This window comes from Antennarius striatus, chromosome 21 (assembly GCF_040054535.1).
Source record: "Antennarius striatus isolate MH-2024 chromosome 21, ASM4005453v1, whole genome shotgun sequence".
In the NCBI taxonomy this organism is placed as follows: domain Eukaryota; kingdom Metazoa; phylum Chordata; class Actinopteri; order Lophiiformes; family Antennariidae; genus Antennarius; species Antennarius striatus.
This window is the reverse complement of record NC_090796.1, coordinates 11016695-11043404: the sequence shown is the minus strand read 5'-3', so window position 1 is coordinate 11043404 and position 26710 is coordinate 11016695. Positions and strand designations below refer to the sequence as shown.

At 40.4% G+C, this 26710-nt stretch overlaps 1 protein-coding gene across 1 annotated transcript; it reads left to right on the top strand.

The window, feature by feature from the left end:
* Nucleotides 1–830: 830 nt before the first annotated feature.
* waplb (WAPL cohesin release factor b) lies at nucleotides 831–26710 on the top strand. The gene is made up of 20 exons (XM_068305849.1): nucleotides 831–1130; nucleotides 1918–2411; nucleotides 6945–7683; nucleotides 10454–10815; nucleotides 12004–12128; nucleotides 16226–16324; nucleotides 16447–16617; nucleotides 16704–16840; nucleotides 16956–17067; nucleotides 17819–18064; nucleotides 18491–18602; nucleotides 18712–18809; nucleotides 19153–19229; nucleotides 21516–21652; nucleotides 21761–21876; nucleotides 22729–22899; nucleotides 23423–23645; nucleotides 23741–23829; nucleotides 23918–24013; nucleotides 24348–26710. The coding sequence occupies exons 2-20, from the start codon at nucleotides 1940–1942 to the stop codon at nucleotides 24408–24410; spliced, it is 3645 nt and encodes a 1214-aa protein (XP_068161950.1). The 5' UTR covers nucleotides 831–1130; nucleotides 1918–1939; the 3' UTR covers nucleotides 24411–26710.

Here is a 26710-nt window from a genome sequence, read left to right as displayed (position 1 = left end):
AAACATGCACTATGTCAAAGTACGTACTGCCAAATTTGGAAACACCAAAATGTTTTTGGCTCTTTGTGAAAGGATCTGCTGTCATCAATATGGAAAACCTCATGGTAGAGTAACATCAGTCTGTTGGCTGGCAAAATGACTGATGCTGGCAAAGTGGCCACAGCACGCCATGTAAGGATTTCAGCCAGGCTTAGAGCACCACAGTAACAGGGTTTGGGTTTTGAAGAGGCAAAGTTTGATGACAAGCAGACCTGACTGGCTTGAAGGATAAACAGCCATGGCAGTGTATGTCAAGATGCACTGGGAGTTTAGACAGTACAGCTTTGACGTCGACCTCCTGAAAAATAAAGAGACAGCACATATTGATTTCTGCCTTATTATGAATTTTATTTCTATTTTTTTTTTCTTTTTTTAAATTTTGACTGGGAAATAGGTCTGTGGCAGATTTGTTTCCCAGAAAGGATTTGTGTGGTCTACAATGTATAAGTAACCAAAACAAAACAAAACAAAACAAAACAAAACAAAACAAAACAAAACAAAAAACAAAACGAACAAACACACACACACACACACACACACAAACAAGCAAGCAAACAAACAAACAAACAAACAAACAAACAAACAAAACAAGAAATAAATATACAGATCTTTTTGTTTGACAATGTGTCAGCAAAATTACAGTTTATCTTCAAAGTAACAAGTCAAATGTGTAACGTTTAATTTCTTTTTCTTTCAGTGTGTTGAAGTTATTGACTACCTTTATTTTTGAGGATAGATTACCCTTATTCCGGTCATTTTATTCTGTGTCCGGTTAACTTGACGTAGCGGGGGAGTCCAATGGAAGCCTTCGTCGCTACCCGGAGGAAACAATCGAGTGTGATTTATCTTGAATATTTGACCCTATTTCGTTAAATAGATTTTTAATTTGTATCTTTCTTTATCAGTCTGGGTTTTTAGTTCTGTCTTTTGTCCGTCCTATCCGCTAATTTGCCGACAAGTGCGTGTAATCGGCCTTGTTTATACTGTGCAGGGCAGCTTCAGTCAGGGAAGCAGGCCCAGTCCTATGCGAGTTTAACGACCGTTTCGAAGCTGGAGTGTGTTTTGTGTGGATCGGCCCTTTAGCTCAACAAGTAAGTGGAAATGAAGAAAATGCCACATGCCTTTTTTACCAACAGCAAGTGGCATTTGTTTGGATTGTTTGTTTGTAACACGACACGATGCCAATTTTTGGTTATTGTTAGCTGTTAGCTTCAAGCTAGCAGTTCGCTGGAGTGATCGCTGATGTCTCTTCTGCTGAGCGGTTTGCTAAATGCTAATCATAAAACTCGAGCTAGCCTTAAGAGGAGCTCACAAGATTTTTATATTTTTATTAGAGTGTGACACTTATTTTGCCCCATAGAACAGCACCTCGCTGTCAGGTTTGTTTTATTTAAACCAATGGAGTATGATGTGTTTCTTGTGCGAGGACCCTGCCACTACTATCACTTAGCGCCTTTAGCTCCCAAGCTAATCTTAGCCTTGTTTTTTTTCTAACGAGGTGGCAAAGAAGTACAAAACCTTTTAGGTTGTAAATAGAGGTCCTACGTAAACATCTTCTATATAACCGTGATTATAAGTTAAATTCGCTTTAAACTACAACCCACACTAAAGCAATTACCGTTTTTCTTATATTTGTCTACGAACAAGAACGACAGGAAGTCAAGCTCTTGTGTATTTATTAAAATCGTTGATTTCATTTAAGCTGGCCAGTGACCGTGGTCGACAGTAAACTATTGTTTGGTATCACTAAATAATTAATGACAAAATTTTAAGAGATCTTAACATTTCAACATTATTATTGGGAATTATTTTCCCAAAAGCCCCAAATATTACATTGTTATTATGTTTTTTCCCCCGTTTGTTCTTCTGTCCTGTTAGGGAATATGACCCAGATGCAACAATGACATCTCGATTTGGTAAAACCTACAGCCGCAAGGGAGGAGAGGGTACATCCAAGTTTGATGAGGTTCTGTCCACCAAGAGAGGTACCCTAAGCACTAAATGGGGTGACACCACTTATAAAGCCAAGGTGTGCTCCAAGCGTGCTTTTGCTCCCAAAAATGACTCTGCCCAGGGAGTTTACAAGAAACCCCGTCCATCCGGAGATGGGGAAGATCCGTTCGGATTCGACAGCGATGAGGAATCCAAGCCAGTATCATCTCGTGGTGGCAGCAAGCCATCGCCTACCAAGCCGGCCTCGGCAGAGCCTCCCCAAGCGGAAAGACCAGGCATTTCTTTGGACACAGGGAGCAGATCCAGTGCGCAGGGGGGATTCCACGCTTCTGTTGGGTCATGGCTGTCCAGTGACAAAAATCAGGCCAGAATGATGGAGGATACCGCTCGGTTCTTCAACAGTAGCAGTTCTACCACAGGTAATGCATAGCATTCAAAACCTTTAAGTTTAGGTGGACCTGAACCAGGAACTAATTTGAATTTGTTCATGATCAATCATCTGTTCGTCACTTATTTAACTGGTATTATTCTTTGAGTGTAAACTGTCATGTTACTCCGTGGTGCACTGGTGTGGCGCCTGAAGTTTCTCACGCCTCGCGCCCTCAGTCAGCTGGGATAGGCTCCAGCTCCCCGTGACCCGGGGAGACAATGAATGAATGAATGAAAAATTTCATGTTAGTAATTAATACCCATAAAATTTTGCTCCACACTTAATTTAGGAAGCGCTGACTTCTTGTTCAGTAATTATTTTAAAAATTAAGAATGAAATACGTTGTTGGAATAATTTGGCACTGAGGGTACAGTTCCTAATTTTGTTTCTAAACACAGTAATCCCTCGCTGTTAGTGCATTCCGGGACTACCCGTGAAAAACGAAATTCCGTGATGTAGCAACAAATTATTTATTTTATTACTTATTATCATTTAAATGTTTATGAACCCTCCCATACTGATATTAAACCACGTTATATCTGTATTACCTTTTCTCACACTCTTATAGACTGTTTAAAACAAATTTGTAATAAAGAAAAGTATTTCTTTAATATACGTAATTGCGCTGCGTTCCGTGAGTCTCGGAACGCAGCGCACACACGGATGCTGTCAGCCAACAGCATGCGCGTACGGTATCACGTGACTACTACTAAAACTCCGCAATGCAGTGAAGCCGTGCATCTTGAAGCACAAATGCGTGAGGGATTACTGTCTATCTTTTATTTAATTCAAAAACAAAATGTCTCAGCTGCCAACCATACAAATTCAATACCAAATGGTTTCTGTCAGTTCTGAAAAGATTCGATTCTCTTTAGACTTCCTCCATACTTCTAGCCAGAACAGTCTGGTATCTTCCCAGTGCTGAAGTTAACCATGTATTTGTCACAAACAATAGTAGCTGGTGCAAAATCAATATTGATTTTGAGCTGAAATGAGATTCTCAGAGATGCTCACTGACTTTGGGTGTTCAGATGATCAACTCTAAGAACTATGCAACAAAATGATCCTGTGGATGTTGCATTCATCTCTATTAGAACCATTGTGAAATGTGACTTCATTCTTGGCGATACAGTTTGGAGAAATCACGTTTCATGGTTTTCTCTTATGACCAGTCATAATCCATGCCTTTGCTTTCAGCTTGACTTACCCTCAGCTTTCCGTGACTGCTGCTGGTAGCCTGCCAGTGACATGTGCCACTCCAACTGATTAACGGAAAAGCCACGCCTCAATGAGCGCTTAGATTCAGAGTGACATTTACACAGTATTAGGACACTGATCCATAGTGAACGAAGCCAGCATTACGTTGAAGTTCAACTGAAACAATGCTACAGCAATGTTATCTGTTTACAAAAGCTGATGTTGTGGATACAGGAAATATGACAAAATCCTTGCCCAAATAATGCCTTTGATAAAGAGTGCCAATATTGAACATCTGATTGTTGCTACATTCAGATGCATGCTTATATTCAAGAATATTTTTCAATGCTGAAAACAAAATTCCAAACCATTCAGCTTGGCTAAAGCGACTACCGTTATGTTGCACATATATTATAAAGGTGTGTACTATAAAAACACATCTAAAGACGTAGCTCCTGTCTCCCTACTATTAGACAGCTAATCAATCCACAACAAAAAATCCATCCATCCATCCATCCATCCATCATCAACCACTTATCCGGGGCCGGGTCGAGGGGGCAACAGTCTCAGCAGGGATGCCCATACTTTCCTCTCCCCAGACAGCTCCTCCAGCGGGAGCCCGAGGCGTTTCCAGGCCAGACGAGAGACATAGTCCCTCCAGCGTGTCCTAGGTCTTCCTCGAGGTCTCCTCCCGGTAGAACATGCCCGGAAAACCTCCCTAGTCAGGCGTCCAGGAGGCATCCGGAACAGATGCCCGAGCCACCTCAGCTGGCTCTGCTCGAGATGAAGGAGCAGCGGCTCTACTCCGAGCTCCTCCCTGGTGACTGAGCTCCTCACCCTATCTCTAAGGGTGCGCCCAGCCACTCTACGGAGGAAACTCATTTTAGCCGCTTGTATCTGGGATCTTGTCCTTTCGGTCATGAACCAAAGCTTATGACCATAGGTGAGAGTAGGAACGTAGATTGACCGGTAAATCGAGAGCTTCGTTTTGCGACTCAGCTCCTTCTTCACCACAACGGACCTATACAGCAACTGCATCACTGCAGAAGCTGCGCCGATCCATTTGTCAATCTCACGTTCCATCCTTCCCTCAATCGTGAACAAGACCCCAAGATACTTAAACTCCTCCACTTGGGGCAAGGACTCTCCACCGACCTGAAGAGGGCACACCACCCTTTTCCGGTCAAGAACCAACAACAACAAAAGATAATGAAGAGAAATAATTACATTGGATAAAAATTTATTGATTTCCTTACTCAGAATTAATTTGACATTTAATGCTTGTAGTGTAAGGTAATATGGATTTATTGTGGAACCCATATGCCAGGAAATACAAATTAGCATTTTGCTTTGGTCAATCTGAATTTGTTTGTCTCAGATTGTAAAGATCTAAATGGAGTTGCGAGTTTGTTTAATGAAGTTGATTTTGTGTACCATACTCAGCATTAACAAATAATGGGGTGCCTTTCATATACCAGCTGTCAAGACACTAACAATTAGCTGATGCATAATGGCTTCACTGAGACAGAAATATGGAGAGATGCAATGTAAATAGAGGCAAGAGGTTCAAGTGTTAAATTGCCAATGAGTGTCAGGGAGCCTCTCCGGGTGAAGAAGGCAGTGGCTTCTCCTTTATTTATTTTGTCCTGCTGTTGGAACATTAATGTCTAATCGGCTAGATAAGAGGCATATACCATGTGTCAGAAGACACATGGTATATGATAAACTGTTTAAAAAGTCTCCTTGTTTATTTAAAGAAGTATTTACTCAATGCAGAAATATGCAGGATGCAGAAAAACTGAACTCTTGGCAAATATGATTTACTTCATGACTTACAGGTCTTGTTTAGGATACGTGGAGTATGTAGGTGATAGTGTTATGGTGAAAACCTTTGACCCTGCTATGCATGTTCAAACTGTGGCGATGTATTCAGTGTACCGCCAAATTAATTTTACTTTTTGAGACGTAACAGACGGAGAAACTGAGGTGGAGGTAATGTCTGAACATCCTGTACTGTCCATATGCAGAGATTGTGGAAGTGTATTGCCACGTCTCGCACATACATTATGCACATAAAATCTCATGAATTAATGATGTGCAGAAAATGTTCTTATAATGGTATTAAAATTCCAGTGCTGCTGTGAAGTGTCAGACATTAGCAGTTTCAGACACATTGATGCAACTAATGAGAATGTTAAGTTACGCTTTACAGATTTTTTTTGGTGCACGAGGGACAAAAACAGCCACCAATCTGTACCCTTTGTGTAACCAGCTTCATGCATTTATCACTAAAAAGCAGTTGACAGAAGGGGTGGATGCCCTAGTTTTTGAAGTAGCGACACTTCCTAGTCTTGCAAGTCTTAATCTGTGATACCACAGCCCTTCAAAAAAAGTGTAGCTTTTTCAGAGTAGATACTGATACTATTTAATTTGGCATTGTGAAGCAAGTTCCTGCCTTTGCTCAGAGTACTCATCCTTTTTTTTTTCATTGGTAAAGGCTGATATGGCAAAAGGGTGCTTTCAACCACTGTGTGTGTATTATCCTAGTGAGCAATTACAGACCATTTTGTGTTCTTGAAGAAACACACCGACTGGATAATGTGAACCATGGTAGCAGTTCCTTTGGAACTGGTGCCATCATTCTGTACACGGTTCTGCTCAGAAGCTTGTGAAGTTAACCACAAGCCAATTTGTGGGCATAAGTGTTGATTCATTTTTGGGCAGTATACTGTGAAACTCTTGTATTTCACATAGGTGACTTTTTGCTTGTTTTCCAAAAACAAACTTAATCTGGTGGTGATTTTACCATTTGAGTTATGTGGTATTACTTTCGATATATTTTGAATTTGATTTACGTTCCAAAGTGCCAATGTTGTCTAAAGGATTAGAAGGTTAGTAGCTCTTTCAAGGGATGTACTTACAAACTGATAATTTACTATCATGTCAGTGGCATAAAATTATTTTGAAATACATTGTTTTTGCACTGATATGTCACTGTCAAAAGTGGATATTGAGATAGTCCTACTAGGGCTAAAATCAGACTCATTGGGATATTACAAAATATGTTTTTGCTGATTTGATGTATGGCCATTATAATTTGTATAGTTGCCTCAAAGCTCTTCCCTCTTGATTGCTACATTTTCAGTTCTGTTTTTCAGTTCAGTTGTCATTGTAAGACAGGTTCAGCTTGTACAATATGAGACTAGTAGAGTGCAAGTGATATCTTAAAACATGCAAAGTTACGTCAAATTAACCGCATAGAACACATGCACTTGCCACCAGATTACATCTGTTAATAGTGGATTATCTGTTTTCCTTTCTTCAGCAAAGTCCCAGCAGAGTTCCTCGTCTGAGACCCAGCACAGCTACTCGTGGTATCAAAATGCATCTGAGAGTGATAAGAAGCCCCTGGCACAGACCACAACCCTGAAGACGGGGTCCAAGGCAGAGTCCACCTACGACTCCTGGGATGCCATCATGGGCCTGCGCCCACCCTCGCCTTGCTTGGAACCTCGCAACCCTGGCCTTATGCTCTCTTGGGCTACAGCGGGTGACACTGTGGGTGGCTGTGACCTGGCGCAGACGCGCCACAAGAAGCCCCCCTCTCCCCCACGACTCCAGAGCCCCGGTGAGAGCGATGACCTGGGAGGAGACTCTGATTTCCTCGTCGAGTCATCGACCTACTCCCAGACGTCCTCTTCTTCATCACTTAGGAACTCGAACTGTCGGACTTACAGGAGGCCCAACAAGCAGGGTAAATCCTCTGACTCCAGTGGGTTTGCCAGCACCGTTTTTGGCACAGATCCTCTCTCATCTGACAGCAGTAATAAGACGACAGGCGGTGGAAGGGGAAGGGGAAGAGGACGGGGCAGGACGAGGGACTATACAGTGTTGCACCCCTCTTCCATGTCGATGTGTAACGTCACCATCCAGGACCGAGGAGTGGAGGAGTTTAGTGCTGATTCAGTACCGTCAAGCGGTAGCAGCAGCGCCGTGTCGGGCAGCACAACAGAGCTGGGAGAGACCGGATGGCAGCGGAAGAAGGTCGAGCAACAAAATACAAGGTATAACGGCATCGGTCGGCACATCTGGGCCTCTTCTGAAACATCTTGTTGCATTTGGCGATGTCCTTTAATGTTGTCAGTCAACTTAAATGTGTTGCTGCCATTTTGAATGTATGACCACATCATAATGTAGCATAACTACAGTACAAAGGTGAAACATTAGTTATAATTGATTCCTGTAATTGGTCACTGGACCTTTTAAACAACTATTGTCTGACTATTCTATATTTCTTGTTTGATGTGATAATTTCTAAAATTTATATTATCTAACCAACATCAATGCTGCTCTCTTCTGCTTTCTGTGCACACAAAAGTAGACATGCACCTGTGATAATATAATGGTAGTAATCTAATAGCAGGCTAAAACACATTCCTGTAACCGCAACAGTGAATATGTATTTTGGCTGTTATTGCTTTTTTGCTCAATGAAATAGTCATGAAAAATAGGAATGAAAGAGTCATAAAGTAGAGGAGGTGTGTGTTTGCCTCCTGGGTGAAGTCGATTCTTGCTTTGGGGCTAACCACCTTCACCTTTCAAGCTGTAAGGGAAAGGTGAAGGTGAATTTAAATTTGCTCTGGAGAAGCTGCTGTTGGAATCCTAACTTTCACTGTGAATTTGCTGCCAGGCAGATGAACTGCTGCTTCACCTTTTGTGACTGCTTGATTTCATTTACAGACACTCTCCTCACATGAAGGAGAAATACTTTAAGTTGTCAGTAACTGCCTGCAAACCAATCCAACATCTACCATAAATATCACAATATATAAATTATCAAGAGTACCAGTCACTATTGCTTGGTGCCATTTCAACCACGTTTCCTATGCACACCACATTTTGCACTGCCCTATTTAAGATGATTCTACCACCATTATAGATAGATAGATAGATAGATTATTAATCCTGGAGGAAATTGTACATATCCACTGCTCAGGCATTACATAATGAATAAATTCCGGATAAACACCAGGAGAAAAACACATCACAGGACATACCACAAGACATACACTACACTAACAGGCACATGCAGCTTTAACAGGAATTATATACTAAACTATAACTAAAATATAAACAGTATAAAATTAAAATATAAACAGTATACAATTACATTTTTTATAAGTTACCTTCATCATTACAGAAGAGATTTTGGATTCAGTGCTCTTTTTCATCTGATGAATCACTTAGTTTTATTCAAAGCTTCAGATGTTACCACAAGGCAGTATACAAAGATCGCAAATCTCCACCATGGCACTTTTCCCTTTATGTCCTGGCAGCTAAGAGCAATAGTTCCATAATAATTTGATTTCCATGACTCCACGATCTTGAAAACTTGAATTAGCTTTAAAATGTGCTGAACATTTTTCATCACAGAAAAATACCCTGTTTGAATTAATTGGACACAGCAGCTGTGATTGTGATGCTTAACGTGTGAGTTTGATGCCAGCACACGATGGAGGGCGAAAACAACAGAGTGTTTTCTTTTTTAGGTCCTTTAGTGCACTTGGGAAACATTAATTGAATTAACAGACATACAGACGAGTTTATACAGGAATCTCCATGGACTATGATGTTTGCAGAAGACGTTGTGATCTGTAGTGAGAGCAGGGAACAGGTGGAGGAGAAGCTAGAGAGGTGGAGTATTGTCCTGGAAAGAGGTGAAGAAGCGTGTACAGGCAGGATGTTACGAGTGGAGAGAAGTGTCAGGTGTGATGCGTTATAGAAGAGTTTCAGCTAAAATGAAAGGAAAGGTGTACAAAACTGTGGTGAGACCAGTGATGTTGTTTGGTATAGAGACAGAGTCACTGAGGAAAAGACAGGAGGCAGAGCTGGAGGTAGCAGAGATGAATATGCTGAGGTTCTCTTTAGGAGTGACTAGGAAGGATAGGATCAGGAATGAGTACATCAGAGGGACAGCACATGTTAGAGGTTTTGGACATAAAGTAGAGGCCAGACTGAGATGGTTTGGACATGTCCAGTGGAGAGATAGTGAATATATTGGTAGAAGGATGCTGAGTTTTGAAATGCCAGGCAGGAGGCCTAGAGGAAGACCAAAGAGGAGGTTTATGGATGTAGTGAAAGAGGACATGAAGGTAGGTGGTGTCAGAGAAGAGGATGCAGAAGACAGGGTTAGATGGAGGCAATTGATTTGCTGTGGCGACCCCTGAAGGGAAAAGCCGAAAGGAAAAGAAGAAGACTTCTGATTAGATTTGGCAAAAGGTTCTGACTATTGACTTTGCTTATTTTCAGTTAATTGCCCAATCCTTGCACTGGGACAGTGCAAATCAACTATCACATTGTGTGTATGTCTGTTTGTCTGTGTGTGTGTGTGTGTGTGTGTGTGTGTGTGTGTGTGTGTACGTACGTGCGTGCGCGCGCGCGTGTGCGCGCTTATGCACTCCCATGTGGTTTTTGATAATTTATTGGTTTAGCTTTTCTTTTTGACCAAAGACTTCTTGTCTTTTTTGACTCACTGATCATAATATGTTGCAGCCTGGCTGAGACTGACTTTGGCCTAGTTTGGGACATGTGAAAGTGCAATGCTGAAAGAGAAAGATGTGTACTGACACAAGATCAGCAAGAGCATCATTGTAAAAACAAAGTTTCATCTTCAGTACCAGGTTACAGTTTAAACTAGGGGGTATTAACCAAGGGCTGTAAAAGTAGGGCACATCAAATTGAGACCACAATGTAAAAAATGGATTTGTAAAATAATTAAATTCTTAAATTTATACAGGATATAAACCATGTCTTTTTATGTGCAACTGTCCTCAGGTCAAGGCAGGCCCAGACCAAGTCAAAGAAAGACAGTAAGCTGGACCTGTTTGGTTTTGACGACGTAGACACGCACCAGGAGGAAAGCAGTGCTGAGACCACAGATGGCGGCTCAAGTTACAAGATCAAATACTTTGGCTTTGATGACATGAGTGACAGCGATGGCACAGATGATGACTCCAGCTGTAAAGAGAGGAGGAGGGCCAACAAGGCTGCTGTTGCAAAAAAAATGACAGGGATCGCTACAGAGGAAATCCTGGATAATGACCCCCCAGATCCATTTGAAAGGCTGGAGATTCTGGAAAGACCGGCAGCCAAAGACAACAAGAAGTTTGAGAGGCAGGAAAACAGGATACGAGCAGGTTAAAACAAGCATATCTTTACATTCTTGTCTTATTCAGTGGGAATAATTTGTGCATTGCCAGATAATCCAGCACTGCAACAAAGATTTGCTGTCTATATATCCTCTGTATAACAAGAGATCATTCAGTTGATCTACTGAACACTTGGTAAGTTTATCTCTGGGCTTCACTTGCTGTACGAAGTGTGAAGTTGTTTAAAGGAGAAGTATTTAAGATATGATTAAAAGATTTTCTGGATTTGACCTCTCCAATGTGGCAGCTGCACATACTGGTATAAATGCCGATGCTGCAATTATGGTGTCTCGCAAGAGCGAGAAAAGCAGTGCCTTTGCCTCAACAGGACTTCTACTGAAGGAAAGAAAAAATGCCATCTTCAATCCATCCACAATATTTCCATCCAAGTACTAGTTAAAAAGAACTGTTTAAATTTTTATAGTTTTAACTGTTTTAACTATAGTTTTTCTGTATAGGCGACCTTAATGTTAATCTTCATAACGAAGTCTATATGCATCGAGTGCTATAAAACTGTTGTGTCTGGGAAATGCTTCAAGCTTTGCCAAGTACGCCAGTGACCGAAACAAGAATGTTTCAGCACCCTTAAGTACAGAAAGTTCCAAAATTATGCAAGCCATTTCGTGTGTACATAGCATCAATTTCAGACTCAACCTTTATCATAATTAGCAGGTCAAGCAGTTCAGAAAATGGTTAAAAAGGAGTTCCCAAACGAAAATATGGCCTAAGCTGCGAGTTTTTAAACTAGTTTGAAAGTTACATAGTGAAGGGATTTTTTTCTGCATGTCATTTCTCATTGACAGTGGCTTGTAAGATTTATCAGTAATAAAGACATTATGTTCATCTGTAATGGTATCATCAGTCCCATGTGCATAACGTTGACTAGAAGATGAGAAGGAACCCCAAAACGAACAGGAGGAAAGCACAATATTTAAATTGTTTTGTCATTATATTTTTTAGATCTTAGATTATATAGAACCAGCATCCTTCAACGGTTTTTTAAAAAGGTATGTTGGTGATTCTATGGAACAGGCTTCCAAATGTTGACATCAGAAATCCATTAACTTAAAATAGGTAGCATAATGGAAGTATATAGCACAGTAAATAGGTACACACTTACATTGTCTCTAGTATATTGAACTTTTTGGCAATGCTGACTTTATGTTCTGTTTGCAGTTACCCCAGACTTCTCAGAGGACAGCCTCAGAGTGCTGGCCTCAGCTCCCAGGAGGCCACCTCAAGGCAAACCAGTAGAGAAGAACCCAGACACCTTCCGGAGGATCTTCAGTGCACACAAGAAGGTAAGACATCTCTTCTCTCCCAAAGCTTCTGAAGGAATGACAAATGCTGCTTGTTTGCAAATATGTGACTAAATTAACATTAAAGTATATTATTGAATACAAAATGTACCGATCAAACAAACACATAATGTATTATTGCTAGACCATTCTTCAGATACAAGAAGTATGTCCCGGAAAGGAGTGTATTGGGACTTTTGGCATGAAATTTCTGCTGTGCTTTTGTCAGTAGGTGTTGCTATGGGTCGATTTAAATAGGCCTATCAGCATCTGTTGGCCAAAACTAATTTCAGCAATTGCGTAGTTTGATCCCTTTGTCAATAAACTAAGCAAATCATTTCACAGTATGAAAAGAAGGGACGGCACACAAACTGAAGAACTGGTAGCCTTGGCAAAGCCATGCTGAAAGTTGCTGCCATTTCTGATATCTTGACTCGTGCTACAACTTTGGTGTTTGCACACGATGGTACTGTAAGCTAAAGTGATTGTGGTTATTCATATTGTTAATCAAGTGCTGCAGTGTTGCAATCACGCAACACACTGTAAATGGGAGCAGCGTTATGTGATTCATTGCCCTGATAGGTTTAAGTGGAAATTGGAGCTATCTGGTAACAGAACTGCCAGCAAATGCAATTCCTGGCCACATGTCAATATCAACAAACCCAGGGTTCCTCACAGAGTTGTAAGGATCACTTTTGAGTGTTCCTTCAATTTAAGAAGGTAATTGTTTTATTTACTGAGAAGTTGTGTTCTCAACTTTAGTGGTAATAACTCTCAACACAGAAAAATACATGCAATCTCACTTGATCGCTTTAAAGTAAAAACATTATAAACTAGAAACTTGTTCTGCAGCATCTGACTGAGTCTCAAAATTAGCTGAATGTCAGGTTTGAATTTTTAAGGGATAAAATGGTGCGGATAAATATGGCAGCATATTTGGGTCATGATGTGTGTGTGGCACTAACATTTTCATTCTCTACTATAAAATCTTCTGTTTCTGTAGTGCTAAAAGAGATCTGCATGTACCTGTGCTGTCCTGACTATCCACCTACACCCAATATGACTCAGAGCTGTGTGTGTGTGTGTGTGTGTGTGTGTGTGTGTGTGTGTGTGTGTGTGTGTGTGTGTGTGTGGACACACAAAGAGTGGAGTATTTAGTTCTGGTTTATTCATAGCAGGATGAGTGGAGAGATTGAATTGGCTTCGAACATCTCTGAATTGCTTCTGATTTATTCATCAGTGTGCTAATGGCCTGACACTGCCCACTTCTCAGACTTGGTTGAGTGGATATCAATCTCAAGTAGAAAAAGGCACCTTGTTTTCTTAAAATCAATATAGACCAATCAATGAAATCCGATCAGTATCAGAAATACAAATGTTAAGCAACTTATACAGTATTTACAGTGTTTCATACTTGAGACTATTTTTTCCAGTATGAATCCTGCTTGGTTTAAAGATCAGCTGAATTAAACGGATGACTTAATTTCACTAATGTTATGCTGAAGGACTGCTAATAAGCTCTAAGTGCAGTTTCTGTAGTTTTCTGTTTGTCTTTTAACATTATGCCAGCTGCTTGTTCAATGTGTTCATTTTAGTTTGCAGCATTTATCAACCTTGTTGGGTAAAGTGATTCACAACTTAAAATTTAATTAGCAAGATATAATTCTACAATTAATCAAGGAGAAAACTCAGAAACTCTGCCAAGGTTGCGTTTTCTTCAGTACACATAAAAGGGTTCAATTTGCCAGATCGAGAAGCTTTTTTATCTGCACAATTACTTAATTTCAGTGTAATTTATAACCTATTTACAAATGTGTTTATCTGAATCTATAAATCTAATCTATTAATGGTGTTTTGGTAAGGAATTTCAGATGGAGTCTGGCTGCATACAGAGACTCAGTGTTGGCTTGTGCCACTGAATTGTAAGCTAGTGAAGAATCTATTGTAGTTAAAAAGGTGTTTACATGATGATGTTGATGAAGCGTTCTGTGTCTTAAATTTTTTTTTCAGCAGTAATGCTCCTTGATAATGTTACTTAATGCTACCTGCAGCTGCTGCAGGATACTTGACTTTGGAGAAAGACAAACAGGTTCTTTGTTTTACATTAAGATTGTATTTTTGAATTTTTTCCCCCCAAGGTTGGTTGTTTTACCTTCAACTTCAATTTACTTTGTATCTTCCCATCAGAGTATTAGACCCATCGTCAGTGTGAGCATAATAATTAATAATTAATTAATTTTCTCATCGATGCTTGTTCTCTGGTTGCATGTCGTAATAACGTCTTTCACCTTCATTGAAATAATGAGAGCTTCATTTTTGCTTTTTACATTGCCCTAAAACATTTTCTTTACCAGACCACACCATCTTGTCGTTCTGATATATTTCTGATTTTGTTGTGATGATGCTTATTTTCACATTTTAGGCACATTTAAATTTAGATTTTTTTAAAATGGTATTTTGTTCGCATTCACCATTGAAAGATGTTAATGTCTATCCACATCAGCTGAAGTTGTTTTTCCAGTAACAGAGCTATCTGTACCCATAGACACAAACTTTGTGGTTTAAGTACCGATACAATAAATCTGACTCCACTGGGATTACTAGTATTTATTTTGATGCTGTTTATCAGTTCGTCTGTCTCCGTCTGAACTGAACATGCTCAGTGATCAGGCAAGCCACCCTGGTCATAGAATATGCCTCTCTCACTTCCTCTGCCACTCGAAGTCCCACCAGCCCAGAAAACCCCCCCAAAACAAAACATTTACAAGCAACCCTTCTTTCCTTTTGCAATAAGAATTCTAACAAATTAACTAAGACACAGCAAAGTGTTTGAACAGTGTTAGAATGTCTTTTGAATGATGATGGATATGTGAACATTCCCAGAACATCAGAATAGAAACGGAGCAGAAATCTGCGTGTCCGCTTGAGATTAATGGTTCCATCCGTGCCAAACTAAGCTGAAGCAGATAAACACTGCAATGACGGCACCATTATTACCAGGAAATGTGTGCAGATATGACCCTTTCCTGGATGTTTGTTGGTATCTTTGGGTCTTTTGTCAGTATGAAATGACTTTTGGTTATGTGATGTCCACATTTCTTTTTACACAACACCCACTGTTCGCAACACAGTTTTTCTGTTATTAATGTACACTTCACAATGCCAAAGCAGTGCATTTTGATTTTGGACCACAGTGGGAACACTTCTACGCTCGCCCACCTTCCTCCTTTTGCTTGGGTCTGTCCCATGCTGCTTTGTGGCAGTTGGGTGTGGCGGGTGGGGTAGGTGTCTGCCTGTGCCATTCAGATTACTGTAGGGGGCTTTAATTTAGTGTGTTGGTGTTCCAGTAGAGTAAAGCTCATACCCAGACTCCTCTTTTGTCTCTGTTTATTAGCCCTGTGGTGCAGAATCTCCACCACACGCACCTCCCTCTGTACTCTGCTCTCCAGCCAATTTTCTACTTCTCTCTATGCTGCTCTTCTCTCTTTGTTTTTTTTATCATGGATGCCCCAGCAACCACCAACCACAGGTTTGGCAAAAAATATAAGGCGAATGCAGGAGCCAAAGATGACAGGATGAAAGTGGATGGTGTTGTAGGGGGTGCATTTTTTGTTTTAAATGTGTATGCATTCGTCCTGCTGTTTGATCAGTGCTGGCAGACACTCACCAGTTTAATTTGCATCCAGTTATCCCTTTTTTTCCCCTCACTCTTCCCCTTTTTTCTCTTGGTGTCCATCTTTATTCAAGATTTTATTTTCTACGTTAATTAAACTCATATTCACGTAGATTTAAATTTTTTCAGACTGCTCTCAAATACAGGGATGGCAAATAATTGCTGCTGCCATGTTACCCCATGCTACTTTGATTAATTCATATAAATATGCTGTATACAGCACACTGTGTTTTGCACATGATTATTATTGAGGCACAGTGCCCTGACACATGACGTAAAGAAGGAATGGGTCACAAAATTGGGGGAAAGAATGAAAAACTGCAATGTCCTAGCTAGAACACTGATTTCAGTGCTTCCAGTAGAAAGCATCTAGTTCTTACTAAACCCTTACATGACCAATCACAGTGTTTGTATCTGTGTGTTACAGTCTCCTACCAAAGCTGTGTACAATGCCAGACACTGGACGTTGGTGAACGAGGAGGAGCCGCCTCCTCCACCTGTCTTCTCACGGTCCCTGCCTGCAACTGTAAGAGCAGACAGACAAACTCACACAGACTCAATACTCAATACATGTGATACTTTCATATCATATTTTTTTAAATTTTTTATAGCACAGTAGTTATTTTATACATTTGTCTGAATTTCCAGGCACCAGATTCGACAGGAGAATCCAGTAAGGAGCCCTCCAAGGTTCAAAAGGATGATGGAGTTTTTAAAGCTCCGCCCCCTCCTCCCAAGGTCACCAAGTATGTCACTGTCCCTACGGATCTTTACCAGGACACTGTCACTGCACTCAAATGCCACAAGGAGCACAAAGAGGTGAACATTAATTATTTCGATATTTTAAAATGTTAATATTTTTTACATATTATATACAATCAACACCAACGCTGTGTTGTTCTCAGCTTTACACAGTCGTCCAGCATGTGAAGCATTTCAATGATGTGGTGGAATTTGGGGAGAATCAGGAATTCACTGACGACTTTGAGTATCTGGCTACTGGTTTAAAGACTGGACAACCTCTCAACACACGCTGCCTCAGGTAAAATGCAACAGGAATGGAACCCTCACATAAAAGCCATCAAATTTAGCACTACTGACACTTTTCTGTTTGGAAGTAAGTAATTTATGAAGGTATGTTTCTGCTGTTCCTCCAGTGTGATCAGCTTGGCTACACGCTGTGCCATGCCAAGCTTCAGGATGCACCTCAGGGCCAGAGGGAAGGTGGCTCAGGTCTTCAAAACACTCAATGATGCCCCACAACACACAGTAAGGATTAGTCAGAGTAGACAAACCAAACAACTTCCAATTTATCGTGGGTGAAAAACAACAGAAGAAGCATAATGACATTATTGTGCATATGTTTTTGTAACTCAACGTGACTGCTGTCTCTTATCCAGCCCTACAGTGTACGACGTTGTCCAGTCAGTATCTATTTTGATAATTTATTGATATTTAGTGACCCCTGATAGATTTTTTTTTTGTCAAATGCTGCAAGTGGAGCTGATGTCTGATTGTCCCGGTGCAGTCCCTTTAAACTTTTGTGAAATTGAAGAAACAAAAATCAATGCCAAGCAGATCATTGAATGCTTTTATCTTCTATCGTGTGCAAGAACAGATCGTTTCTTGACTCGTCTTAGTAAGAGACCAATATTCCACTGTATGCTTTGGTGTTAAAGTAAGAGAGAAAGCTGACATTTAGTAAACTTCGGCTTCACCTGGAAAATGTCAGTTCTTGGTCTAGTGACTCACCAGACATTTACAATAACTGCTATGTCACAACTGGAGCTGGTGAGCTCCTATGGAACCTTCTCGTTGTCTTTAAAATTGTCAGCATTGTGCCAGTAGTTAAGTTTGATCCCTGTCTCGCACTGTAACATTTTGGATCCTTGGGAATAAAAAACAATTAGACCTGGAAAGTTCTTGAGTATTCATCTCAGTGCATAAGCACATTTTATTTTTAAATACAATTTTGATGAAAAGTATAGTAATGAGTCTATTTTCATTTTTGTTTCTTTAGAACCTGGCCCTCTGTACGGCATCTCTAATGTACATCCTCAGTAGAGACCGACTGAACATGGATCTGGACCGGTCTTGTCTGGACCTGATGATTCGACTGCTGGAGTTGGACCAAGACCAGGGTGGCGGGACTGTGACAGACTCCACCCCTCAGTTCAGCGCCAGGGAAATTGCCAAGATGAAGGAGAAGATTCGGAAGCTCTGCGACACTGTGCACAACAAGCACCTGGACCTACAGAACATAACGGTACTGAAAAAAAAAAAAATCAAACTGCAAGTACTCATCACACTTCATATTTTTTTTCCATTTTGACTTAAAAGTCTCCTGCTGGATTGTCGGGTGGTAGCGCCTTGAAACTAGATTGAGATCATTGAACTGCTCCACTGAAACCTCTAATGATATTCTTTCAGCAGCTCTTGAGATGAGTCACAGCCACCCACGTGTTATGAAGCATTTTGAGCAGCTCTGCTGGAGCTGAAGGTCTTCTGTTATCTAAAATGAATATAGTAAACCTCAGGCTTTGTAGTGAGTTCAACAAACCCAAATTCATCAGAGGAAACATTAAAACAAACTTGTGCATCCACAGCAGACTGCCTAGGATGCTGATTCAGAGCTGTTATAAGCAATTTAGGCCTGGCCTCATTCTTTTTTGCTTTTTCCCTGTCACTGCAGACGGGTCATTTAGCCATGGAGACGCTTCTGTCTCTGACTTCAAAGCGAGCAGGAGACTGGTTCAAAGAGGAGCTACGGCTACTGGGAGGACTAGACCACATAGTTGATAAAGGTGAAGAATAATTAAAAGAATTCTGGTGACTCGAGATAGCAGAAGAAACTGATGACTATTTATCCGTTTGACTGAATATGGCTCTGTTTTTTTATTTATCTCTCTACAGTGAAGGAGTGTGTTGATAACTTAAACCAGGAGGATGATAAGGAGAAGTTAGTGTCGTCTCTTTGGGGAGCTGAGAGATGCTTGCGAGTGTTGGAGAGTGTAAGTGTGGCACACATTGTTGGGAGATGTGGTAAAACTAAACCAGACTTGACTAGCATCTACATCCAGATAATAATAATAGTAGTAATAATAAAAATAAAAATAATGATGATGATCGTATATTCATACAATAATATTCATCAGTAATATTTATTACTCTGCGATACAAAAGTCTCATGAACTATACTGTTTGTCTAATCATTTACGGTCCACTGCCACAAACTCATGCAACTTTGAATCCAGACTTTCTACAAAATTCTCCAGTACAAGTGAAGCTTCACAGCAGCAGGAAATGGGTTAAATTCATTTTTCTAAGATGCTGGTGTTTTTTATGTTTTTGCAGGTTACAGTCCACAACCCGGAGAACCAGAGCTACTTGATCGCCTACAAAGACTCATCACTCATCATCTCTTCTGCAAAGTGAGTAAATACACACTCACACACACATTCATTGTGATGGTTTTTTTTTGCAAGTCTCATCAACACAACAGTGCTGGATGTTAACAAACCTCAATAAACCGAGCTTTATATGGATGAGGTGGAAAAATAGCTCAACGTTTTTGTGTAGAAAGAACTCATAAATCTGTGTACTGCGTGTTCCAGTTGGAGCGCCCGACGGTCATTACGTGTAATATTATGATAGTTTTGAGGTTCAATTTCCTGTCAATCACAGCACTGACCTTTGCTCCCTGACCTCCTTGGTAGGGTACAAGCAGAGAGAGAGGAAGCGTAATCCACTGTGGAAATGACCCAACCTTGCTCTCTTTTTTTTTTTTTCTCTTTGCATTGATTTTTTTTTTTGTGCTAGATCGTTTCAGACATTTGATAGCCAGTCTTGAAAAATATTAACTTTATTTCTAATCCTGTCAGAAATAACCACACGTCTTTGTCTAACGTGACTTTCTGCAAACCTCTGTGTTTATTTGTTTCGTTATTCCATTACTGAGTTTGGATGCCTGTAAAGAATTGGTGGATGTGTTTGTGTAAGACTCATGAATTACAATTGATAATTAATAAAATAACTATCAAAACATAAGTACACTGAAGACACGTGACACACACACACACTCACACACAATCTTTCTCCCCATCTGTCTTGTGTTGGATCCAAAAACAATCTCTAAATTTTATTTCCCAAATGATTTGACATTTGTCTATCTGGGATAACATATCTTTTGTTATCAAACTGAAATTAGTCCTTATTATTTCGGTAATGATCACCTGACAATCTCGAGCAAAAGCTGGTTACTCACCGTATGCATTTATGACTCAGCACCATGGAAACAAATCGATTATTAGAATGATATTGAGTGTAGCACCATTGTTGTGGATGCAAGTCTCACTGTGCCAGACTTGGGCCTGATTCAGGTTCTGGTGATGAAGATGAGGATGAAGGCTAATTAACTCAACAAAGACCTGCTGTGTCAGTGGGTGACACAGCCCTCAGTCTGAACTTACAGCTGTCCTCTCTGTTAACTCAATTAACCCCCAGAACCATAGGGTGAGTGAGACGGCATCCGGCGCTACCACATAAACTTCACACACAGACGCGCACACACACAGACACACCAAGCTCCTGTGACACCAGGTCTTCTTTTTCTTTCACTGTTATTTTCTTCATTCATCCTCGTTTCTTACTTCACTTGCTTCCCTCCACCACTCAATCGTTCTCTTCTTCATCACTGTACGTTTTGACCTTGTTGCTTTTTATGCAAACTCACCCCATCTGCCTCTCAGAGGGCATTTCAGCTGTCGACAAGACTAATTCAGTTATCTCTCAACCACCGTTTTAGGCAGCATTCATTCTCTCTGCTTCACTCGCACAATAGAAGGCACATACAAAAGTCCTATTGCTGATCATCTGCCTGTGAACAGGATCCAAACCCTTGTTTTGACAGTGATGTAGTATCATAAGGATAAGATGAAAACAACAGACAAGTTCTGCCTGTAAAGAAGACAGTGATACCTCAAATTTGATTCCTCAACTGTCATATTTTTCATTTTCCCTCCAGGGGCTACACTTAATCTCAAATATTTTCTTTCATACCATTTATTCTTTTGTTCTTTTATTTCCTTCCACTCACTCAGTTCTGGCCCTCAGACTCTGGTATCTGTTCTCCCATCAGCCACTGCTGTCATTTGATTTAATGTAGTTATTGACATCAGGCAGCTGACCTGCTTCACCCTTTTTCTGCTACAGCCTGTGTGTGGACACACCATTCCCTGAATGCTGCTCTGTTTTATGGTGGAGCAAAAAAGGAAAGGACAGATACAGATGACATCAGGATATGAATCGCCTTTCTTGCTTGTTTTTCTTTTCCAATGTGGCTCCTACCTCTTACATGCACAACATTTCTGTGAAGAAAACTATTCATTAAATCGAATTTGCAAGTAGCTGGGTCTCTGATTTTCAGGTCAGGAAGCAGACTTCAATTTAATTTGTTTTTGTCATAAAAAGGTCATAACAGCTGTTCATGATCCTTGGTAAAGCTTGCAGAATTCCTGAATATGCAATACATACAGTGCGTAGGATTTACTGCTTCATTTCTCTTAAGATTTGCTGACCTCCAAGTTCACTTGTCATACTTTCAAATGCTTGTTTGTCACATTGTCGAAGAGAATCACTTTGGTTTGACATGACATTAAAAAAAATAGTGACATGGGCAGTTTTTAATCTTTCTGTATCTTCCATTCCCTCTTTGTCAGGGCACTGAGCAGATGTGAGGAGATGATCCAACGTTACAGCAGGGAGTTCAACTCGGATGGAACAGCAGTGGGGAAAGCAGTGGAAGATTGCATGAGGGCCATTATAGGAGTCCTGCTCAATCTGACCCATGATAACGGTTAGCATACACAAAAGAAAATCACAGTTGTTGATTTTACATAAATGTGTTTTCTTCATTAAATCATATTTAACTGCAATATGCTGTTATGTGTTAACGTTTGTGTAGAATGGGGCAGTACCAAGACTGGAGAACAAGACGATTTAATTGTGACGGCTTTGAACTGTGTTCTCAAAGTCCCGCAGTATCTCCCACAGGAGCGGAGGTTCGATATCCGAGTACTGGTGAGTGCAGCATGCACGCACGCATGAGTGTGTACGCACACACACATTTGCATGTACGCGCTTTTAGTTGTGGAACAAAATGTGTCAGTATACAAACTCGGGTTGGGCTTGTGTAAAAATGTTCCAACTTAACCAGTTGAGACACACAGATTAAACCACACTAGTGATACTGGCTAGCACCGGAACTGACTCAGCTGTTTCTCCATTGGAACCAGTTCAGTGTGACCCAATACATGAGAGTGTAGTGACACCACAATGCTTCAGGGAAAATTGGTACATCATGGACTCATTTCACAAAGAAAAAAACATTCAACATTCAGTTTAACTTTATCAAAATGACAAATGAAATCTAAATTGTCTTACTGCAAAAGATGGATTTAGCTTTTATCCTGTTATTTAAAACATACAAGAGGCATTTTTATGTATTAATACTATAATGCATTTTCAAAGCAGTGGTGTGGATCAATACAGTGCTTTTAAACCAAAGTATTATATGGCACAGCATAATCTAATAACACCTAATGCGCACCAGTTCCTTAAACTGCATACATCATGTGTATTATAGGGTCAATGTGCATCATTCACATCTCATAAATATTGAATCAATCAATATTCATAGATTTATGCTCATAAGGTGAAAACAGTTGGAGCAAATGTTACACAAACAGTAAAGCCGGGCTAATCTGACACGTAATCATTAATACATCACCGTAGGAGTTATTGCTTGTTCACAAATTTTTCGCTAGAACATGACGCAAACCGTCTGCCGGTGAAAAAGTATATGTAAAAATATCAGTAAATGAAAACCTATGATGATATTAAAAGCAAATTTTTGTGTGACGTGGCGTTCAGGGTCTGGGTCTCCTGATCAACCTTGTGGAGTACAGTGCACGGAATAAGTACTGCCTGATGGAGATGGAGATGGAGGGAGGTCAGGGACCCTGCAACTCCACCGTCCCAAGCCCCCAAGACCAGGACACCATTGGCACCGGACCTCTTAGTGCCATTGCTGCACTTGTACAGGTATGTATGCTGTATGTAAAACAACACAATGACCCACATTAGAATTAGAATTTAATAAGAGGATCTGACTTTCCTCCTCACACAGTTAAATGTTGCACAGGCGACAACTAAGTATTCCAGGCAGCAAGTGAGAGATGAGTAATATTTGAGGCTATAAATTAATAGAAGCATTATCGTCAGTGCTCACAGTTTATCTCATCTATTTTTCTCTTTGTGATGCTGTGGCAGCTCAGTTTCCCACGAGCACCATCACAGCTTTGTTTAAATTGAATCATTCCGAATAATCAGATTTAGTTGATGCTCTTATACAGACTCTCTTCCTGTGAGGTCAGCAGAGACTCCGTAGTAACAAGAAGTACAATGAATCTAGGAAATGAACAAATGGATAAAGAAGGATGTTATCTTTTTTATTGCTGGTCATCTTAGGTTTTTAGAAACTTGGGCACATTTAAAATGCTTTTCTTCATGTCTTTGCTCACCTTCATGGTTTTTACTCAACTCTCCTCCCGTTTGTCTTCCTCAGCTGTTCCTAGAACGAGAACGGGCTGCGGTCCTGGCTGAGGCACAGACGGATGACCTCATCAAGGAGGCACCGAAGCCTGCGCTGGACCAGAGTGGGGAGTGGCAGGAAACTGGAGGGGAGATCCAGTGGGTCGCCAAAGACAACAGCACTGATGCAGAAAAACAGGAGGATGAAAAGAAGAAAGCAAAGGATGAGGACGATGAAGAGCTGGACCTCAACAAAGGTACAGCCATGTGTTGATTTTTATAAGAAATACTTTGAGTTATAAACAGAATATAATACCTAGAAATCACCTCGGTGCTCTTCCTCCTTCTCCAGCTCTGCAGCATGCAGGAAAGCACATGGAGGATAGCATCGTGGCATCTTACACAGCTTTGCTTCTAGGCTGCCTCTGTCAGGGAAGCCCGGTGAGAATAAAACACAAATTATTGTCAGATTTTCTTTTTTTTCTTTTGGTTCATGACATGTTTAACTCTGTCTTTTTGTCTCGATTAGTTGAATGTGACTACTGTGAGGGAGAACCTGCCAAAAGGAGACTTCTCCATCATGACAGAAATGCTGAAAAAGTTCCTCAACTTCATGAACCTCACTGTAAGTCCCAGGTGTTACAACAGTGTGTGTGTGTGTGTGTGTGTGTGTGTGTGTGTGTGTGTGTGTGTGTGTGTGTGTGTGTGTGTGTGTGTGTGTGTGTGTGTGTGTGTGTGTGTGTGTGTTTTATTGTTAAAAGTTGCGTCTGAGCTTTACAGTCTTAACAACAGGAAGATCATTGACTTTCCCTACACCGTTAGTTTGTTAGAGTTGCAGTGTATCTGAAACATGACAACGAACAAATATTGTATCAGGTTTGTTGTATCCATGTTTTTGTGTGCACCAGAGAACATTTTATGAAAATGTTAATTCAAAGTGTTTGTTTCTATTTCTGCAGTGTGACGGCACGGCAGGACAGAAATCCATCTCCCGTATCATTGACTATCTGGAGCACTGCTAGAGTCTCTCTCTCTTTCTCTCTCTCTCTCTCTCTCTCTCTCTCTCTGTTTCTCTCACACACACACACACACACACACACACACACACACACACACACACACACACACACACACACACACACACACACACACATTCCTTCTGCATTCTTCATTATCAACACAAATACATTTCATTGCTGGAAACAAATTAATTTATTTCTAGCTTCTAACATACAACAAACACACAACATCTTCTCCATCTTGTGACCAGACATCCCTCCTCATCCTCCATTTAAATGAGCTTTCCACTATTTATTTTCACTGCTATTAGTGGAAGCTCCAAATAGTTTCTCTGAAGCTCACATGAACGTTATTGACACCCCATCCAAATCTGGTGGAATCCAAGTCAGTAAAGTTACTTAGATTTTTTTTTTAAATTTGCATTTATACATTTTCTCATCCCACCTGCTCACTCCTCCTCTGTTGAGAAAACACTTTGCCTTTGTATCGTCAGGTGACAGATTGGAGTGAAGCTACAATTTTTCTCCAGCTTGTCATTAATGCCTTGTTCAGCATCTGGAGCCAATAATTGCCCAAATAACACAAGCAGGAAAAAAACAACCCACAGACCAAAGTCATTTCTTGGTTGTTATTTGTCTTCTGTTTTAGCTGCCTCAGCCTCTTGAATCATTAGAATGAGGTAGTTTGACAGAGAAGAAAATTTTCTGTCACAAAAGCACACAAATGTCAACAGTTCAGACTCTGAAGTGAGGCTTGTTCCTACCTGAGAACGGTTGAACAAGGTCTGTTTTCAGGTGTTCACAATCAGTTAGCCACCAATTTTCTCACTTTGGATGTAAGAGCTTTTCTTTCCTCTCCAAACTCTAGCAAGCAAGTTGATTTTAAAGTGGTTGTTCTCTCTGTAACATTACCGAAACAGGTAGTTCTCCCAGCATGCTGAGCACACTCATTACCAAAAACAGAATGAACCCCTTGAGGTCATTCATACTCTGAACATCTAAAACTTTGACCTCTGTCCATCCCTCAAAAGAAGAAACTTGTGCTTTTCAAAGAAAAGGACCATTTTGATCAAACAGCGACATCAAAGCTTTGTGTCGCTGTAGGACCTGAACCCCTCCAGACTAGAACCTGTTTTCCTTCAGGTCCCTACAATTTTCTGCCAGCTTGTGTGCTCCGTTCTCAGAGAGGAGCTGTTGAGTAGAGCACAAAGTCAGCTGAGGCTGGCCAGTCTTGAGAGGTGGCGAATAATAGCTCATCTTTTATTTGAACTGAACCCCCAGCACAAGGGGTTTCAAACATCAAGTTAATAGTTCTCTGTTCCTGTTGGATTAATTTAACTTCAAATAGTTTTTAAATCCCAAAAGTTCACTGCTTGTTAGGTTATCTTGATAGAGAAGCCCTCCTCTATGCCCTTTTACACTGTCAGGAAGAGATGTGGAAGGGATGTTTAAAAGGAAAAAATGTGACTTTCTACTTTTTGAACAAATTAGTAAAAGTAATGACAGTCAATAATTCAGTTGTGTTTTCCAAAATAAACTGTTTATAAGCTTTTCCAATAAACATTTTTACTCTGCTCTGTCTGAGCAAAGACACATTTGAAAGCTTCTTTTTTTTCCTTTTTCTTTTTTTAAGTGGCTACAGTGTTTTTGCCATAAAGGCAGAAAAAGTTTGTGCTTTCTTTGAAAATTCAGGGTCGTACAGAGAAGAAAGTTTCTATTTGGTGTTTAGATTTGGAGGATTGAGATAGTTTTTCCTCTTAAAGATGAACTTGTTCTTTCAAATATTAAGCTTTGTAAATGTTCAGAGCATGTGTCATGAAACATATTCATCCCATTTGTATTTGTCTGTTCCTGTGTCATTATTGCCCTCCTGAGACACACACACACACACACACACACACACACACACACACACGCACACGGAGAGTTTAACCCTCACACTCCTTTTTCTGGGTTTACAAGAGCTTTATTGACAGACTTCTGTAAAAATGAATGGAAGAGATTTTTGTACATAGTTCTTGTACATAGATTGATTTCCTCATGTAGGAGGAGATGTTGATCGGTAATGGGGGGGCCGTAGGGGTGGGGGATAAATTTAGACTAGACTCTACTTTTCTGAATCTGACTCTATTTTTCATTTTCTAAAGCCTTTTCTCCCAGTCGTGGTGTTGTTTGGGACAGACAGACAGAGCTTCTTAACAAGCCAACTGTGGGGGAAACTTGATCTTTGTACCAATTTGCAGATTGATGTCTTTGGTTACCTGTACATAATTTTAAAATAATAAAAAAAATTGATACTTTGA

Coding starts and splice junctions, on each gene's coding strand:
- waplb (XM_068305849.1), top strand. CDS start 1,940: ATGACATCTCGATTTGGTAAAACCTACAGCCGCAAGGGAGGAGAGGGT. Junction 18,810..19,152: donor GCTTGCGAGTGTTGGAGAGT/GTAAGTGTGGCA, acceptor ATGTTTTTGCAG/GTTACAGTCCACAACCCGGA. Junction 21,653..21,760: donor CAATCTGACCCATGATAACG/GTTAGCATACAC, acceptor ACGTTTGTGTAG/AATGGGGCAGTACCAAGACT.